The 19,271-nt window shown below is 45.2% G+C and overlaps 1 protein-coding gene across 1 annotated transcript in view; it reads right to left on the bottom strand.

Annotated features, from left to right (window-relative positions):
• Positions 1 to 5,357: 5,357 nt before the first annotated feature.
• The window catches only part of Myo1b (myosin IB), a 177,400-nt gene continuing 163,486 nt past the window's right edge, over positions 5,358 to 19,271 (bottom strand). The window contains 6 exon segments of the mRNA XM_052749431.1: positions 5,358 to 6,658; positions 10,997 to 11,124; positions 12,452 to 12,604; positions 13,301 to 13,433; positions 15,728 to 15,834; positions 18,721 to 18,855. Of these exon segments, the coding sequence (XP_052605391.1) occupies positions 6,535 to 6,658; positions 10,997 to 11,124; positions 12,452 to 12,604; positions 13,301 to 13,433; positions 15,728 to 15,834; positions 18,721 to 18,855 (780 nt within the window). The 3' untranslated portion in view covers positions 5,358 to 6,534.

Raw genomic sequence — 19,271 nt, 5'->3', positions numbered from 1 at the left:
ACTCGAAGAAAAGCCCGAGAAAGGTCTGGATTTCACTTCAGGTACCGTCTGTTCTCATTTCCAAGCCATTCCCACCACACAGGAAAACCAACCGCAACATTCAGAGTCAGAAAAACCCTCCAAGGTCTCTCAATACTCTATCAAAGAACTCAGCAGAAGAGAGGGACATTCAATCTAAAACCAAAGTATTCACACCCACTTATGCAAGACAGTTATTTCAGGGAGACCTTATGGAAAATTTAAAATGGGACAATTAATAATATGGGCAGAACATACCGAGTCAGTGGGAAACCAGAGTAAATAAGCAAAGCACATGACATTAGGTGTTCACTTATTTCATAGAAGCAATTCCCTGTGGCTTTTCATAGTTTTGGAAGCGTGATGAACTATTCCTACTCTTGTATTTGAAATTATTTACTTGACTTGTTCATTTAATTAGCATAGCATCAGTTTAAAATGTCTTTTCCTGTCAGAAAAGCTCAAGATGGCTAAAAGTTATGAATGTCATTTTGAAAGGACTACATTAAAGAGTGACAGTGTGGACACAGATCAACAGACGCAAGGGTTTGGACACACGCGAGTGGGAAAGGTTGGCGAATGCGAGTCTTGATGCTCGACACCATTAAAGAAAAATCAATTCCAAGCAGACTAATGTGTTATGGAACAATCTTTTTGTACATTGTGAAGATGCATCTTTGCCAATGTGCCTCCTGATTGGTTTAATCAAAGAGCTGACTGGCTGGTAGCTAGGCAGGCGGTCTAGGCGGGACAACCAGACAGAGGACACTAGGAGGAAGAAAGGCCGAGTCTCAGGAGTGTTGAGAGAGGCAGAAAGAAGCAAGATGAATGCGCTGTGCTAAAAGAAGTTACCACCACGTGGCAGAGGGTAGATAAGAAATATGGGTTAATTTAAGATTTAAGAGTTAGCTAGTAACAAGCCTGAGCTATTGGTCAGGCAATTATAATTAATAAGTCTCTGAATGGTTATTTGGGAGCAGCTGCCGAGACAGAGAAACCCTGCCTATATACAATGCCCAAATGTCCAGCATCTATATCCACATAAAGCCTGAGACAGCTTAAGAAAGGTTCTAAACACACAAAACAAAGCCAAATGTGGCTTCCTAGTCTCACATCTCTCATGCTAGCCACAGTACAGAGACACGTCTCCCAGTTGCCTGCAGGAAGAGCCAAGTGCCAGACGCCATGCACTACACACACAGCACATACACACCCATACAGACACACACACACCCTTCACAGTCATCTTGAGAGAAAGCAGCTAGACAGGAGACTTCATGATACAAGATCTCATTTGAAAATAGGGAAGATTATTTTGGTGGAAGATTTTGACTGGGATGAAGCTTCTGGGTGCAGTATCTGGGACCTGTTCTGAGTTCTGGTTACAGGTTGTAGTTACTTCTAAGTGTACCTTTCTGTGTGCACCGCATTCAAAATCTTACTTTAAGATAATATGCCAGATTAATTAGTGAAGAACTCTCAACTCAAAAAGAAAAGGGGGAAGAAAAGAACCCCTAAAGTTATGGTGAGCATAACAGGATAAGAAGTGGATCTGGTGCCCTCAGGGGTAAACAGGAGTTAAATACATTGCCCACTTCCTCTTCATCACTCTGAGAAGTTCAGACTATCTTTCTTGGTTACGAAGTTAGATTTTTGCTGAATTTTATGGAACTGGGATGAGGTGATCTGACCACCACAACAGGGGAAAAAGTTAATGAGAAATCGTGATTACGGCTTGTGCTGTTGTGGTAGTTTGAATGTAATTGGTTCCCACAAGCTCATAGGGAGTGGCACTATCAGGAGGTATTGCCTTGTTGGAGGAAGTGTGTCACTGTAGAGGCGAGCTTTGAGATCTCATATGCTCAAGCCATGCCCAGTGTCTCAGACCACTTCCTGTTGCCTGTGGGATCAAGATGTAGCTCCTTCTCCAGCACCATGTCTGCCTGCATGCCACCATATCCCGCCATGATAATGGACTAAAACTCTGAACAGTAAGCCATCCCCAATTAAATGTTTTCCTTTATAAGAGTTGCTGGTGTCATGATGTCTCTTCACAGAAATAGAAACACTGTGACCAGCTCCAGAAGATCATTTGAAAATGATCTTCAAACCAGGGAGGAGGATAAAGAGCCCCAAGCTCTGGAGCAAATGTGTGGTGATACTGTGTTCCCCAATATACTGTGCACCCCAATAAACTATCTGGGGTCAGAAAACAAAACAGCCACTAGATATAGAGGCCAGAAAATGGTGGCACACACACACACATTTAATCCTAACATTCCGCAGGCAGAGATCCGTCTGGATCTCTGTGAGTTCAAGGCCACACTGGAAATAGCCAGGCATAATAACACACACCTTTAATTCCAGGAAGTGATGACAGGAAGCAGAAAGGTATATAAGGCGTGAGGACCAGGAACTAGAGTCCTGTTAAACTTTTAGGCTTTTGAGCAGCAGTTCAGCTCAGATCCATTGGGATGAGGACTCAGAGGCTTCCAGTCTGAGGAAACAGGATCGGCTGAGGAACTGGCGAGGTGAGGTTAGCTGTGGCTTGTTCTGCTCCTCTGATCTTTCGGCATCCACCCCAATATCTGGCTCCCGAGTTTTTTATTAATAAGACCTTTTAAGATTCGTGCTACAGAAATGCACTTGAAACAATGCATTTTCCCCTCTGTAGCTACTGAGAGAGCAGAAGTGCTGATTCATCAAGCGTGGCCCCCTGGAGAGAACAGAAGAATGAGTGACAGTCATTAGAATGAGATGCTGAGGAGACAAGGATGCACATCTACAGACAGATCACAGAATCAGTCACTTTCCTCCACGGCAGAGGAGCCAAGTGAGTCTCTCCTTCTCTTCCCTTCCACTCACCTGAATCTGTTTCAGTGAATCTGAATGCTGAGGTACTTACCAACATGTGACAGCCAACTTAAACACAGGAACAGGAGAGACACACCAAGGAGGCCACTCAACCCTCCCTAAGAGAAGACTTGTTATTTGAAACTTCACCAAAACCACGAAATATCGTGCCTATTATTTTGAAGGGGATTAAAGAATGACCTTTGTTCTGAATGCATTTTACTAAGCTGTGCTGTAACTAGGAGAACATTCAATTACACGAGCTTTAGTGTCAACGCACTACTGAAGTGCTGTGCCAGTAAAACGGTCCATCGTCGTACATTCCAGGCCCAGTCCTCAATGCTGAGGGTAGGCCTATGATACTCCGAACACTTGGGCAGCTTTCTCCTGCTACAAATACAGACCATCACCTCTGGAGAATAATCAGAGACACTCAAACTGGAGCTGGTGGCCTTATTACATCTGAGTTCCGGATCTAAAAGTCTGAAATACAAAGCCAGAATCGATCTTCCATAGCACATCTATTTCCACGTTCCTTCCTCATACAGAGGTTGGAGGCAATCAGTCAGGAGTTATTCCATTGGTACACTGCCCACACTGGCAACTATGCCTTGGGGACCTATGACCTGCTGTGGCTAGAGTTTTCCTGCCTGGCCCACAGTCAGGACAATTCTGTCACCCGCCAGTCCCTCAGCTGCTCAAACCCAACCAAGTCAACACAGAGACTTATATTGCTTACAAACTGTATGGCTGTGGCAGGCTTCTTGCTAACTGTTCTTACAGCTTAAATTAATCCATCTCCATTAATCTATACCTTGCCATGTGGCTAGTGGCTTACCAGCATCTTCACATGCTGCTTGTCATGGCGGCGGCTGGCAGTGTCTCTCTGACTCAGCCTTCCACTTCCCAGAATTCTCCTCTCTCCTTGTCCCGCCTATACTTCCTGCCTGGCCACTGGCCAATCAGTGTTTTATTTATACAGAAACCTGCTTTTCTGGGACTACATCTGTTAGTAACTCCAAGAAGTCACCTCAGGGCTGGGCAATCTTCTGAGTGATGCTTGGGAATAAGCAGGGCTGTGTGGCCTGGCCACGATCACTAAGAATTTGAGTTCCACCAGTACTTCCTCTCTCCATGGCAGGGGACCAGCAGGCATTCCCTAAAGAGCCCAGTGACAGTGAGGTGACAACCTCTGGACAGACACTAGAAGGCTTTTATTGTTGGCTCCAAACTCAGAGATCCAGTGGCCTCTGTCTCCAAAGTGCTGCAATTAGAGGCATGCACGATTATGCTTGGCATAAGCGGGTTTGAAATACAGGAGGTTATACACGGATACAAGAGGACTCCAGGATTTTCCTCAGTGGTTCTCAGAGTCTGGGTTCCTCTGAGGAGCAGTCAATTCTAACCCCAAGACCAAGACCAAATATTCTGATTTGAAAATCTCCCAACATCACTCCCACCGACCATGTTCATCATTCCATGAATTCAGGTTTCTATGGACTCTCCACCTTCATACGTAATAAGGAAGCAAGTTTTCCTACCATGTAAAGGCACCGTTCACACAGAGCAAGCTCTATGACAAAGATGGAAGGCAGAGGCGACAATATCTCCCAATTTCTGTGCAAATCCATATACAACACTCACAATGCTGTTCAGACTAAACAGAAACCGGTCTTCACCTTTGCGGAATGCTACCGTTACAAAGCACCACAGTGAACATTCTCTAAACTGGGTATGCGGTGGGAAAATTTACCAAGCAGACTCACGCTATGGCCCCTCTGCACTCCGAGCTCCACTCAAGAAGCGACTCAGAGATGAGGAGTGGGTAGCCAGAGAAGACGCAGGATACCTCACGAGAAGGGACGATGCCACCGTTAAAAGAACTTGTTCTCTGTGGCATCCTGCTGGGCGAAAAAGGCAAGAACGTGTCCACGAACACGCGGGCTTCTGTCTGTCCACGGAGCGGAAGACAAGACTCCACACTCTTTCCTTTGAGGCAAACACGGCCGTACTGCAGGGCCACGGAAAGGTTAACTTCTGGAGGCAGACGCCGGGCAGCAGGTGGTGAGTGAACGAACAGTTCATGACCTTCCCGTGGACCAGGGCTTTGAATGCTCTGAGCATTTTCAGTAAGTATATGCTGTTGAAAAGTCACCAAGCAGTCCTAAACTTCCACTCACCTACAGCAGGAACTGTTAACTTACCACCTTAGGAACTGTAAACAATGTATATCCTCCACCTGAGCCAATAAACACAGAGACGTCCGAGAATTTCTTTATCAGAATTTTTTTTTTTTAAAGTACAAAAATCAAAAGAAAATCCCCAGAGAGTATTTTCATTGGCTGATCCTGGTACAAAAAGATTAGTGGAATGCCATTAACACAGAGACCGTATAATGTCTGGATGGAAAACCTTTCTGTGACACATTAGACATGTAACATATGAAAATAGCTTCCGATACAAAAATACAGTTGTGATTCAGCAAATGGCACCAAATTAGAACAATTTTATTATTTAACAGAATCCCAATGTATATACATGATCCTCCCAAATAAGAAACAATTCAATTCCAGAGTTTAAAATGTGGTTTCCAAAGTGAATCCTTATTGTAAATTTTAAAGAAAGAAAAAACAAGAAGCCCTGAAAACTAATTCTAACTTAATTTTGATCTTTGACTAAAATACACACCCTGAACCTCTCTCATACAAAAAACAAATGTATATTATAAATAAAACTTTCAAGGGCGATCTTGGATGTTTTATTGCACATCGGAGAGAAGGTCTGCCACTCTGAACGGCTCTTGGCTTTCTCTTGTGTGCCGTTTCCACAGCTACCGACTCTGGGCGCAGGTGCCATGGGTATGGAGGGCCGCATCTCATGCTTCTCCGGAACAGCAGCAAGGCATTCTGCTGCCCTGCTTCAGTTATTTTTCCTAAAGTGAGAGTAACTTCTGTTTCTAACAGAAAGTAATTAATGGGGACCTGAACAAGTAACTGTGCCCACCTAAATGTCAGTTTTCTCTTTTTCAAATAGGTTAAAAAAAAAAAAAAAAAAAGCAGAGGAATTTCACTCAGTCACCTACCTCCAATCCCCCGGGCCCCCAGCTTCCCGAGGTGTGGACTGTTTACGTCCCACTCCAGGGTTGCTGCTAACGCTCTCAACACGAGCGGTATCATCTGGCCTCCACCTCTTCCACTTTCTTAGCTGTTCCTTTGCCAGCACACATCAGCCAGAAGGCAACAGCTTTAAAAATAAAAAGGTTCCTAATAAGTTCAGCACAGTGCCCAGCAAAAAGCAGGCGTTCAATAAATATCTGATAAACGAATGTAAGCCCCCTCCTATGCTTACAAGCACTAGTGATTTACGGGTAATACGTGGGCTTATGGGACACAAGTCTAAAATGGTAACTGAGGAGAAAACACATAGGACACGGAAACAGACATTGTTAATTTCTATAATCCTGCCCAGGGCAGACTGTGGACTTAAGGATTAACTATTCCAATAATTAAAACTGATTAGTCAGATACTTTTAATTTTGCCAAAGGACTCTAACAGCTAGCCTTTGGCAATCCCCAAACATACTGTGAGCCCCAAATAAAACAAAATCAAATTGCACTATTACGAAGAAACAAGTCCATGAGGGCAGAGAGGAGGAAGCGTCTCTTAAGGGACCACGACTTCCAGGAGCCGATTGTTCTTTCGTTTGCAGGTTGGCACGCTCCCGTTTTTCTGGTTGCCTTGAATAAACTTCACACACACTTTGTCCTGTCTGAACTGCACCAGGAACCTAGGAGAAGAGAACCAAACACACTCAGGCGCACGCAGAGCAGATGGGGTACAGGAACACCAGCTTTCCCGTCTTGTAAGGGACATTGACCCTGGGAGGTATTTATCACCCCTTTCCACTGTACATCTGATGAGGAACCATGGCGGCATTCCACTCCCACTGGTCATCAACTAGCCCCAAGCAAAGGAAGTTTACCATACTCCAGCAAGGTAAGCAGAGCGGACAGTAATTACTTTGCGTTTCAATGGGGACGTCACATAATTGTACATTAACATGATGGGACTCCACCTTTCCTCACTTTTACATGGCCAAGTTTTTAAAAGGTCAGATTAGATGCTCCACGAATCAAACACATGAACCAATAGAATTTCAGAAAGCTCTTCGCACCCACCCCACACCAGTGATTCTTTCATCCTGCATCCTAAGGAGCCCTTTCAGGACCTCCCCTCCCCCACTGCGTACCTGGGGGAAAAGCCTCCTAAGCTACTGGTGCGTTCCCAAGTGCCTCATGCAGAAAGCATGTGGTTAGTAAGGCTGACACCCACAGCAAGGGGCCAATGGCTCTGAAGGATACATTAGCCCCAGTTAAAAGGCCATGTTTGACAACAGCATCTCCCGGGGTGAAATGAGACCCAGGCTTCTAACGCATACGCTGTTGTATCTATTTTGCGTGTTCGTGAGCATGTCTGTGTGGGTGCACCTGCATCTGTTGTACAGGTTAGAGTCCAGCTGTAGGTGCCATTACTCCAGATACTATCTACCTTGTCCTTGGAGGGAAGGTCTCTTACTAGACCCCACAGCTCCCCAGTCACGCTAAACTGGCTGACTAGAGAACCCTAGGGTTTCCGCCTGCCTCCCTAGCACTGGGGTTACAAGTAGGAACCATCTCACCAGCACTCGGCGCGGGTGCTGAGGCCTGAACTCAGGTGCTCACCCTGGCCAGCGTTTTTCCCGACTGAGCTAGGTCCCTAGACCCTGCTGTTTGAAAAGGACACCGGCACTGACCTTTCAAATGGGTCCTTTTTCTTCTACTCAAGCACCAGGGATAGAAAACTATAATTCTACATTCTTCTACCTGGGATACATCCTTAGTGTAAGGATTCTGTCCTTAATTACGTCACTAGCCTGCGGCGGCGGCCCAGCCTAAAAAGCAGGCGTGCCCTCTGTGCCCTCTCTTCCTTTCCGCCCTCTCTCCTTCCGTTCTCTTCCCTCCACATGGTCTCTCTGTTTCTGTTTCTTTCTCTCCTCTCTCTCTCCCCCCCACTCTCTCCCAATAAAGCTCTAGAAAGGTAACCATGGCTTGTGATTCTTCCGATCAGCACTCTCCTCTGCCGGCGCGGTCAGCCACGAGCGCCGCAGCGTAACCAACACTTAGTATACATTATTATTCTTTTTTTTGAGACAAGGTCTCCCTATGCAGCCTGGGATGGCCTGGAACCACTATGTTTATCAGGCTGGTCTTGAACTCAGAGATCTTCCTGATTCTGCTTCCCAAAGTTAAAGGTGCTATAATTAAAGGCCCTACAACATGTTTGGCTACATATATAATTGCACTTGCGTGTCTCAAAAAACAAACAAAAAAACCAACTTGAACACAAATTCAATTATTTTGTAAATCTTATACTTTCTCTATGTTCATGTGGCACAACCAGAATTCACATGGGAAACCGCCAGAGCTAAATGTATTTTATACTATGAACCATACTGTCCTTGGTCGTTTACATAGACTTAGCCTTAATTGAGGAGAGATTAACTACTGTTACCTATTTCCATTTTATAGAAAAGCATTCTCCAGCCAACAGGAATATGGACTATATTATCTCACAGTGTTAACTGCAGCCAGAATTTCAAAGTAAAAGGAGCATGGGTTAGTAACAGTGGAGACTCATGTTGAAACATTCACAGTCTATACAGCATTGTCTGTCTGGGAGTTTAAGGACCAGGAATTACAAAATAGCCTTAGTGAGACTTCAACCCTCATTTCCACACCTGTATTCATTAGCTTTCTGAAGACTCCCAATTATCCACAATGACCACAGAAACCAGTTTGTTAGAGCAACTACTTCCACTTCTGAAAAGTGAGGCAGTATAAGGAACGGCACAGTCACCTAACGGCACGCTGTTCAGGACACATGTTCTACACATCTGGCGATGGGCTGGAATCAAGAGTGTAGGGCTGGAAATATAGGACCAGCCATCTCTGCCAGGGACGGGAAAGTGTTAAATCTGAACTGTTCCATGAGGGAAAGATTTCTAAGGTCTGCTTGGGAGCCCCAGGGTCTATGAAAGAGACTGCCTGGAAACTGCTCTCCAGGCCTCCTAGGGTGTCAGGGAAAGAATCCACATGGGATATGGAAGAGTCAATCCACTGGTCTATTTTCATCAGATCAACCATTGGGAAATACAACAGGAGAAGGGTCATAATGCTCCCAAATATTTGTCTTTCACGTGGCCACACTGTACATCTTCACTCAGATGACTATTTCCTGGAAGCCTGTGACATCCAGAATGTCACACGCCTGTCTGGATGGGCAGGGCAGAGTCATTTCTAGGTGAAGACAGTCACTGGACAGATCCTTCTCTTGACCACAACTGGGAAACACAAACACCCGTCCCCTGAAAGCCTCCGTGTCTATGGGAAGAACCAGATCTCGGAGGCTCAGACAAGTTCTGCATTTAGAAAGATCTTCAAGTTTTATCGGGGAGCTCTTCTCTTCCCACGTGCACTGCCACCAATATTCTGGGAGAGCAGTGATTTTGGAACAGCCGTGAGGGAAATGCTGAGAAGTGGAAACCCCTCAGGTTCTGGACTTGGGCGTCAGCTCTTCTATGACTGTACGGGCTGCCGCATCCAGGCACCAGGGGGGCCAGGTCTTCATTTGGGGTGCAAAGGATCTTCTCGTGGTGAGTGACAAAGGCCAAAAAACCCCAGCACCCCAAATCATAATAAGCTTCAACCAAGGGGAGCACGAAGCTAACAGGGCCAAACAGGTTAAAACCAGATTAAACTGGACTCCAGTCTGCTATTAATTTTTCCTAATATTCTTTTTCCCTTCTAAAGACATCTTGTCCAAACAGCCACTCCATGTGGAGTGTTCACAAAGGACCACCTCCCAACCACACAGCATCCCCGCGTGAGGACTGGCTCACAGCGCTGTGGAGTCCAGCACAGCTCAGAGCCCAGTGTCCAGAGGAGACACAGGATGGGTTATGGATTTATTTCAGGAAGATGCCAAGGGAAAGACGGACTAGAACAGACTTTTCTCTTTTCCAACAGCTCTTGATATTTAGCCCTAACTAGCTTGGACTTTGCCCTGTAGACCAGCCTGGCCTTGAACTGGCAGCAATCCTTCTGCCTCTGCTCCATGACTACTGGGAGTATCAGCAGGAAGCTGCCAATAGTCTTGGCTTTGAAAATAAAATCTTGGGACATTAGTTATCCATAATTAAAATGTGCATGTAAAGACTTTAAGAAGGAGTCAATTCTACATTTCCACCAGTCTTAGCATGACTTACAGACCCTGGCAATAGGAAATGCCTTTTCTGTAACTCCAGTTACCAATACATGAAATGAAAGCCATCTCGGACACAGGACTGCCCCTCTACCCATATGGCCCTTTCTTCAGCATGCATACACGCGCCAAGCAGCGCCACAGCTGGGCCCTGTCTTCCGTCTCATCACATGCAGAGGGGACTACTCCTCACCACCTCCTCTTCACCCCTCGCTTAGGCAGCATCACCTCTCTGCAGACAGCCCAGACTCTTGGTCCTCTGTTCTACTCCAGCTTCTCACTCGAGGAACTGCCACACTGTAGCTAAGGCCATCCCAGAAAACTAGGGAAGGCCATACCTGTGCTCATACCCCTCATAGTCTTTACCATTCTCAGGAATGGCTTTACTCTTTGTTTAACCCAAGCCCCACATAAGTGGACTCCGCTTTTTCTGTCCAGGATCTTCTCCCCCAGTCTCACTCTGCCATAGATTGCTCCTGTCTGGGGACCTTTGCACCTATTTCCTGTTTGCGCCACACAGCATCTTCCTGCATTGTGTCCAGCTTGCTCCCTTAGTCAATTTACAGCTGAGAGGTCTCCCTGATCTCCCTGTCAAAAACGATACCCTGCCTTTGCTTTCTGCTTCTACAAGCCAAAACCATGTCACCTACTGATTAATTTTCATTTACATTATCTGTCTCACTACTTAGGAAACGGGTTTGGCTGGCCACAAATCCTAGACACATACTGCTACCTAAACCAGTTGTATTCATGGATGACAGTGGAGAACCAAACCACAACGGTAAAGCTGAAAGTGAAAAGTGGACTACACAATACGTGGACATACTCATCGGAGATCTCGATGTTGAGCTTCTGATTGGTTTGGCTGAGAGTCGTGCGATACAGCTTGGTGGCCATTTCAATCAGGTGGTCACTGCTGAAGAGAAAGTCTCCTTTACTGGCTGCTTCTGAGCCCTGCAAAGACAAGTCACAGGTCAGACAGAGGAGGGAAAGGTTCGCAGGAGGGAAACCTAACCGTCTCCTCAAACCTGTTCCCAGATGAACAGTGAGGGCAAGACTGATACTGTGATACCTCAAGTTGGTCGATGGACCAGGGCAGCGTTCTGCAGACCCCCGGAGAAGCCTTGATTGTGGTAGGTTTGCACAGTCAAGTTTTATGACGGGCAACAACCCAACTTGTAACTCCTTCTCAAAGCACTGCTCAAAAACCTTTCAGTGACTCGGTTTTTAAAAGTAACGCAGGGGCCAGTGAGATGGCTCAAGTGCTTGTGGTGAAGCCTGATGACCAGGGTTTGATCCCTGGGGCTGTCACAGCGGAAAGAGAAAACTGACTCCCACAAGTTGTCCTAACTCCTACAAACACACACACAATAAATAATTACAAAGAATGATTAAAAAACTTATCAATTTTTTAAAAAAGAAGTAACAACAAAAATTCTTCAAACAACCAAGGCAGCTGCACAGGGTATCCCCAAGCTGAGAGATCCGCAGACTTTAGATAAAGATGTGGCCAGGACAGCAGAAGTTCTCCAAACTTCCAAGTTGTTTTTGTGTGTAACTGAGGTTGAGAACAGTTGTTGTATGACTTGATATGTCTCTCTAATCCATGGTGGGGTAAACAGACTAAGGAAAGCCTCTGGGTCTTTTCTATATATGATTAACAGATGCTAACATTTATTTGGTATGACAATTACGTGAGAATCGCTCTGTTAAGCACTTCTGTGCAGTGTGCATAAAGCCTGAGACTGCTGTTATGTAGCAGATACAATCATTTTAAAGTTGAGATGAATGAGGAGTTAAAAACAGCACGGCCCCGGTCACCAAAATAAAAAACTAGTGCCTGCACTTAAACCTTTCCATTCAAGCCAGCGGTCCTATTTAGGTAAAAAAGCATGAACTCTTAAAAGAAATTTAGATCAGAATCAATGGAAAAGGTTTTACTATAGTTTCAGCCTTTGCTACACCACCAAGTTAAAGATGAACAAGGACAGAGATGACATTTTCAAGTGGTCACACAGAAGAAACACCAGGAAGAGACATAATATCAAACATCTCAACGTCTTCACGAATTACTCTCAGAAGTCACGTGAGCAAGCCAATGAAACTATAATTCAATTGCTGAAAATGAAGCCTGAGATTTTAGATGTGGGTGAACACCGTTAAACTTCACAGGTCAGCGGGAGGAAGAGAGGAAGGGCCAGTCAGGTGAGGACAACTGTCTGTAGACAGGAAGTAGGACACGAAGAGCAGCTTTTACGTCAGGCTGCCGGGTGAAGCTTACCTCCTTGAGGTGGACGGCAAAGAAGCCATCGTTCTGTGAACTCATGGAGACCTTGGTCACATCCCCCAGGGGGACCTCAGACTTGATCTGCCCAGACTTTTGGTCAGCAAGGAGAAGGTTATTGTTTGTCAAGAGGAAAATCCGAGATGTACTCTGAGACAAGACAAAAAAGTATGTTTAGACCAATGACCCAAAACACTCCAAAATGGCCCTAAGTGTAAGTCCTTAGTTATTTCCAGAAGTAGATGTTTTATTCTGCTGTCTCTCAGCAAGCATACTTATGCAAACAGACACATAAATAATGAATTCTGAAAACCTTTTACACATGCGTGTATATGAAAGTTTGTGTGCATGCGTACGAGTGTGTGGCTGTGAGTGTGCATAGGTGCACACGTGTGCAGGCCAGAGGGTGACACTGAGCGTCATCTACCTTTCTCCGCCTTATTCCCTTGAGAAAGGGTCTCTCCGGGAACTGGAACCTCTCTGTTCTAGCGAGGCTGGCTGGCCAAGCTCCCAGGATCTTCACACTCCAGTGGGGTTATAAGAAAGCACACCATGCCCAGTTCTATAAGTGGGAGCTTGGGATTTGAACTCGGGTCCTCACACTTGCAGAGCAGGTGCTTTTTTTTTTTAATCCACTGAGCCATCTCCCCGGCTCTCCCATTTCCAATTTCTCAGAATTTCAGAGAGCAGAAAAGCTGTACCTACATTTAAAGATGAGGAGAGATTCCTCCTCCACAGTTAACTGTACTGGAATGTGAAATGCAAGTTGTATTAATTCAGAAACAGGGAAACGACACTCTGAACGCACAGGAGCGTCTGAAGCTTGGAGGTCGTCAGCATTTTTACCTTCCCATTAGCACGGTTAATTTTGTTCACAACTTCAGCAATAATGATCTTCTCTTCAACAGCATCTTTGAGTTTCTTGTATTTTGGGTTCTTGTTGATTTCCAGGTAAGCTCCTTGGAATGGTTGCCCAACACTAAAGGGGAAAAAAAATCTTGTACCTTAGAAATCGTTTCAAACAGGTAAGTCACTGTCTGAAGGAGACAGACCAGGTGATCTCAAGAAATCATCAACAATGTCACGAAAGTGACTTCAATTTATTTTACACTTTGCACAGGCACCTGTTTCAGATTTAAGTTAGAAATGAAGCCTCAAACTTATGTCAAATACATTTCAACGCAGCCAGTGGCAACTGGTGGGTGGAGCTGTGATAAAAAACGTCTCACTTGTTATGATCGGGAGAGAAAGCACCACGGACAGCCAGTGTGGCCCTGTGTGAAGGAAAGCTAACAGCTGCTGACCCAGGGCGCACCAACACAAGTAAACAACGTAAGCCAATGAGAAAGGACGACAACATTATCATCACCACCTGTTCCAAAGACAAAAGTCATTTTCACACAGAGTAAGGAAGTCAATAACCCTCTGGGAAAGGATGCATCTAGGGTTTGACAATCGTGCAAAAGAAGACTATCATATACTACTTGGTTTTCCCATGGGACTCTGCAGACTTAAGGCCACCTCAGGATGTGCCTGGAGGTGACAGGCACTCACGCACAGCCAGAGCCTTTTGCTTCTGCCCAGAGGTCACTTAAATGCACTCTCCTTGGAGACCCCGGGTGACTCCCGCGGGGCAGTGTTTAGAAGGCACCAAGAAAAGGAGTGCTGGCCGGCCCACAGGACTTACAGCTTCACTGTGAGTTCATTTCTGGAAATAACCACAGAAGGCTTGACATGCTTGTGCTGTGGGTGGAGGCTCAGGGAAGGAAAGTTTGAGTAGGTGGCCAGCCCTCTGCAGCTCCAGGACATTAGGAGACATCCATAGACACTGCTGCTTCTCAGCTCGGGAGGCAAATTCTTCCACATCTCCCACAGGCGAAGAGAGTGCGCCACCCTCTCCAGAAACTGACACAGCTCCCCAGAAGGGACTTGACTTGAAGTTACTTTGTGTTCATAGTTAATTGTGTTTTTAATAATAAAAAGTGCTAGGAGCCTAATTTTAGTCCGTTTCCTTAGTGATACATTCTACACCCCACCCCCACTCCCTCACCCCGCTGTTTTAAAGTCTTCTATGGGAAATGTTTAAGAAGGTTGCTGTCTAACTTAAGAATTATAAAGGAAAGGATGAATGAAATCAGGTGCCGAAGAAAACACACCGCTTTCCTGTTGGCTGGCTCAGTCTTCACATAGTAGGCAAGTTAGATAAATTTGGATTTTAGTCATGTGTGTGACTCAGGAAGTATGAGCCATCTTAAACATCCACATAAGCAGCTCATGGAAGAAACATTGCAATTTAAAATATTCAAACCCAAGCCGGGCGGTGGTGGCGCACGCCTTTAATCCCAGCACTCGGGAGGCAGAGGCAGGCGGATCTCTGTGAGTTCGAGGCCAGCCTGGTCTCCAAAGCGAGTACCAGGAAAGGCACAAAGCTACACAGAGAAACCCTGTCTCAAAAAACCAAAAAAAAAAAAAAAAAAAATATTCAAACCCAATGGGCCTGGTAATTATGCTAATTTAACCCTTTTAAAAGTAGGGTTTTCAAACATATATACGGATAGACATCATACAGGTACGTGGAATACACAGGACTACTTGGCATGTAATACCAAGATCTTTATTTCTAGATCTTTAGGAAAAGCTACAAGTCACTGGAGATTCTGGTTTGAAATTACGTAACCCACTTGTTTATATAAAGACTAGCTGAAACAGGAACAGGAATGTGGGGGGAACTGATAAATATACCAAGTTTACTCTTGTCCTGAGTTCATGGTGTCCACAACAAAGGAACTGAACTTTTGTACAGGCCACTGAGGTTATGACAAGCCGATCAGCAGCCAGAGGACACCATGGGTCCATGCTTAAGGATCAAGAAAGAGTAATGACCAGTCTGTCCCTGCCATTGACCTTACAAATGAGTTTCCGATCTAACTTCATATTGGCAGGAAGATGCCAACAGTGATTACGGTTCAGTGCAGAAAGAGCCTTGAGAACAGGGTTGTACAATGACCGTTTACCCTAACACCTCATACAACTTTCATTTTGGAGGACCTCCTGTTTAGCAAATGATTTAAGCTAAGGCCAACGGAGCAAAACCAACAACTGTAATCCTTCTGCGTCTCACGGAAGCTGCTGCCCAGTGTTAGGTGTATTGATAGCCAGTGGAGTGGCTTCAGCCATTACTGGAATTAAACTGAGAAAAGATGCAGAGACATAGTTAAGAAAAAAAAAATCAGTACAACACTGGTATTTCTGAGTAAGAGCAAACATACATACCTAGAAGGATATAAAGCCTTCTTGTCTTTGAAGAGTTCACTGGCCTCTAGCTTCTCTTCATAAATAAGTTTCTGCTGGTCTGTGAACTGGTCCCTGTATTTTTTACACTGTGAGATATGAGAAGAATAAAGAACCACTTAGACAAATACATTCTCAGGGGGGTTTGCTTTTTTTGTTTGTTTTTTGTTTTGTCCCCCCCCCCCCCCCCCCCCCCCCCCGGAAAGGGTCTCTCTGCAGAACCCTGGCTGTCCTGGAACTCACCATGGCTGTCCTGGAACTCACAGAGATCTGCCTGTCTCTGCCTCTCAAGTGCTAGGATTAAAGGCATGCACCACCACCCTGGCCAATTTCTTCTTCTTAAGTATGCTAACTGAAGAGTCACAGTGAAAATGCACATAACGTTCATTTGAAAACTCAAACCCACTTTGATTTCCAAAAGCTGGTCTTAAGAAAATGTTATGAACCATTTGTATTGCAGATTTTGGAATGCTGCTTCAAAGTATAACAAGGGCCTATGTGGTCTATGCAAAGGGAGTCTAGATTCATTCTGCTACAATGTAAATCCCCAAAGATCCTCAGGCCCGAGGCTGTCATTCCTGAATACACAATCACAAGAAATAACACTATATGACACAGTATGGCAACCCCATGTAGATTTACACATACATACCCCTCTAACCCAAAAGCATGTACTCTTACTTTTTAATTCTACTGCTTTTCATTTTAAAAAGGATGTAGTAGCTGGACATGTCTGCAGACACTCGAATCCCAGCACTTGGGAGGCTGAGGTAGAAACAATATGAGTTCAAGGCCTGCTGACCAAATCTGAGGTCAGCCTGAGTAGGAACCTGTCTCAAAAACAAATGAGCAAGACACGATGGGAGTCCTCTACTAAACGGATTTCATGATCCATAAGCATGTTATGGACAGTCTGAAAAACAATGCTTACGTTTCCCCCATTACCACTTTCTAGGGTGCAAGGGGCTCTGGGAACCCCTCAACTCTGACTCTGAGGATAAAGTGCATGGGGACAGGGCAGGCCAGAGGAGCAGGGACAGATTTTTCAAAGAATCAGACCACAGGTGGACTAGTGCCTCATTGAAATAACTCTAGGAAGAATGAGAGCATCAACTCCATGATAAGGTCTGTTCAAGAGTAAACAGCTTCTCCCCAGCCTCCACCCACAGGAGGAAAAGGTGAGCAGAGACAGAGCAGAGGAGAGTCCGACACTGCAACTCCTGCTCTTGGGTTTGAAAATAGTTTCCACGTCAGACTCGAAGAGGAACACAAGGAATTGAGAGACTGTTAAAACCTGTTAAGAACAGAACTTGGAATCCAAGAATCATACTAATTAGGAATGATGTTATTCTTAAATGTGACCAAGGAGAGAACTGCCTGGAATATACAGCCACTGGTCATATCCACAAGCCTTTCTAATAATGATTTATAACATCTAACAACCACATACGTTCAATGATCCACGTAACAACCAAGTTATTCAAAGAAAGTCTTGCCACGAGAAGAGGCAATACCAACACTCACATTTCCTCAGAAGGTTTGGTCAGCAGTGGTATCTGACCCCACGTGGACCTGAGTTCCCTGGACACTCAGGTCTACAAGCTCCAAAGCTTGCACAAGGCACTCTGTTCCCATAGGAACCTGACAGTAGGGGCTAGAGAGATGGCTCAATGGTTAAGAACACTGACTGACCTTCCAGAGGACCCGGGTTCAATTCCCAGCACCTATATGGCAGCTCACAACTGTTTGTCACTCCAGTTCTAGGGGACCTGGCACCCATGGTAAAACAACAATGCACATAAACAAACAAACAAACAAATAAATAAAATGCACACAAATAAATAAATAAATCCTGATTGTATGCGGGGCATTTACCCACCAACCCCACAGTTCCCCAGAGTTTTCTTGAGTGCGAACAGCAGGAAATACTAGATAGAAGGATTTAGATTGTGGAGATGAACAGATAGAAAATAAAGGACACCCTCAAGAAGGCCTGGAACCTAGTCCAACGAACCCTGACTGTCTCTGCCCCAGGGTATTTATAGAGACGCCAAGGGGGTGGAGCAAAAGACCTCCTCCCCCAGCACAGCCAAGTGCAGACCGTCTCAGACACCTGCACTCAGGCCCGTGGTCCTAATCATCCTCTCTATGCGGACCTGCTGGGTAAAGCCACGAGGAACCTGAAAACGGGCTCCCACAATAGTACTAAAGTAAAAGGTGACATAAAATAGCTTTTCAGCTTCCCTTTATTTAGGACAGAGGAAATTTTGTCCTTGAGGGACTGCAGTGCTCACTTTCTAGTTTGAAATGTGTACGTTTACATGTATATTAGTATATGTGTTAATAAATCTGGTAAAGTAAATGCACACTAATTAGTAGGACTTAACTATCTTGTCTGGAGATCTTTCTAATTAATGGTTTCTTTTCTTTTTGTTTGTTTGTTTGCTTGCTTGCTTTTTCGAGACAGTCAGTCTCTCTGTGTAGCTGAGAACTGGAACTCTCTTTGTAGACCAGATTGGCCCCGAACTCAGAGATCTGCCTGCCTTTGCCTCCCAAGTGCTGGTAATAAAGGCGTGTGCCACCACCACCCAGATCTGCCTGCCTTTGCCTCCCAAGTGCTGGTAATAAAGGCGTGTGCCACCACCACCCAGCACGATTAATGATTTCTATCTCCTGCAGAGTCCCTTCATAGAAAGAAACCCCAGCTACGCAAACCACCTGGAAACTAAAGGGAAACTAGGCGCAGCCGTGACCTCCTCCTCCTTCCTGCTACATCAAGGGCAGCTGGCACCGGCGCTGCCTTGGCTCCTGCAGGATTTCTCACAGAAGGCCAAGTACAGGAGGAGGCACACCATGTCCAAGTCCTCAGGCCGTCCTCATCAAGGTGATAGCTGTGTTAAGACTGGATTTTACAGAGCAGCCTTCAAACACCAAAACCAAGAATGACCTAGAAAAGATAGCGTGGCATATTTTACCCTCCACAAGTGGAAGATCCTTTTCAGCTCCTTGTGAGTTGAGTCCAAGAACAGGTAAGGTCTTGATGGCCAATTTTTGTCTATTGGTGACAAGGAAGGCATTTTATTTTTCATTTCCAAGAAGTATTTTTGCACCTGTGTTGGGTATGACAGAAAATACTAGATGAGGAAAAATGCACCAGGAAGACAGTGTGATGCACGGTCCTCGATCATTCAGACCAGTCTTTCAGTGAATCGATCAGTTTGAGTCCGTAAAATTGTGTCTCTCCTCTGATAATTCTCTTGACCTCTTTCACATCTACTGGGGGATGTGAGCTCCACCAAACAGTTATCAGGAAAGATGATAACAGACAGTTACTACCATCAGCACTGGCCAACACGGATATCACAGTAGGGTTGTTCTGTTCAACAGGGAGCCACTCACAGGAGCTACTTACACTTACATTTTAGGGAACTAAAATTAAATGACTAGTCTCTCAGTCACACTGATGCTTTCCAAGTGCTGTATATAACTACACATGGATAAGAGCTATTCACTCAAGTGATAGAAC

Source organism: Peromyscus californicus, unplaced genomic scaffold (genome assembly GCF_007827085.1).
Source record: "Peromyscus californicus insignis strain IS unplaced genomic scaffold, ASM782708v3 Scaffold_21__1_contigs__length_65335640, whole genome shotgun sequence".
NCBI classification, from domain to species: Eukaryota; Metazoa; Chordata; class Mammalia; order Rodentia; family Cricetidae; genus Peromyscus; species Peromyscus californicus.
The sequence above is the reverse complement of the archived record's forward strand: the minus strand, read 5'-3'. Positions and strand labels throughout refer to the sequence as shown.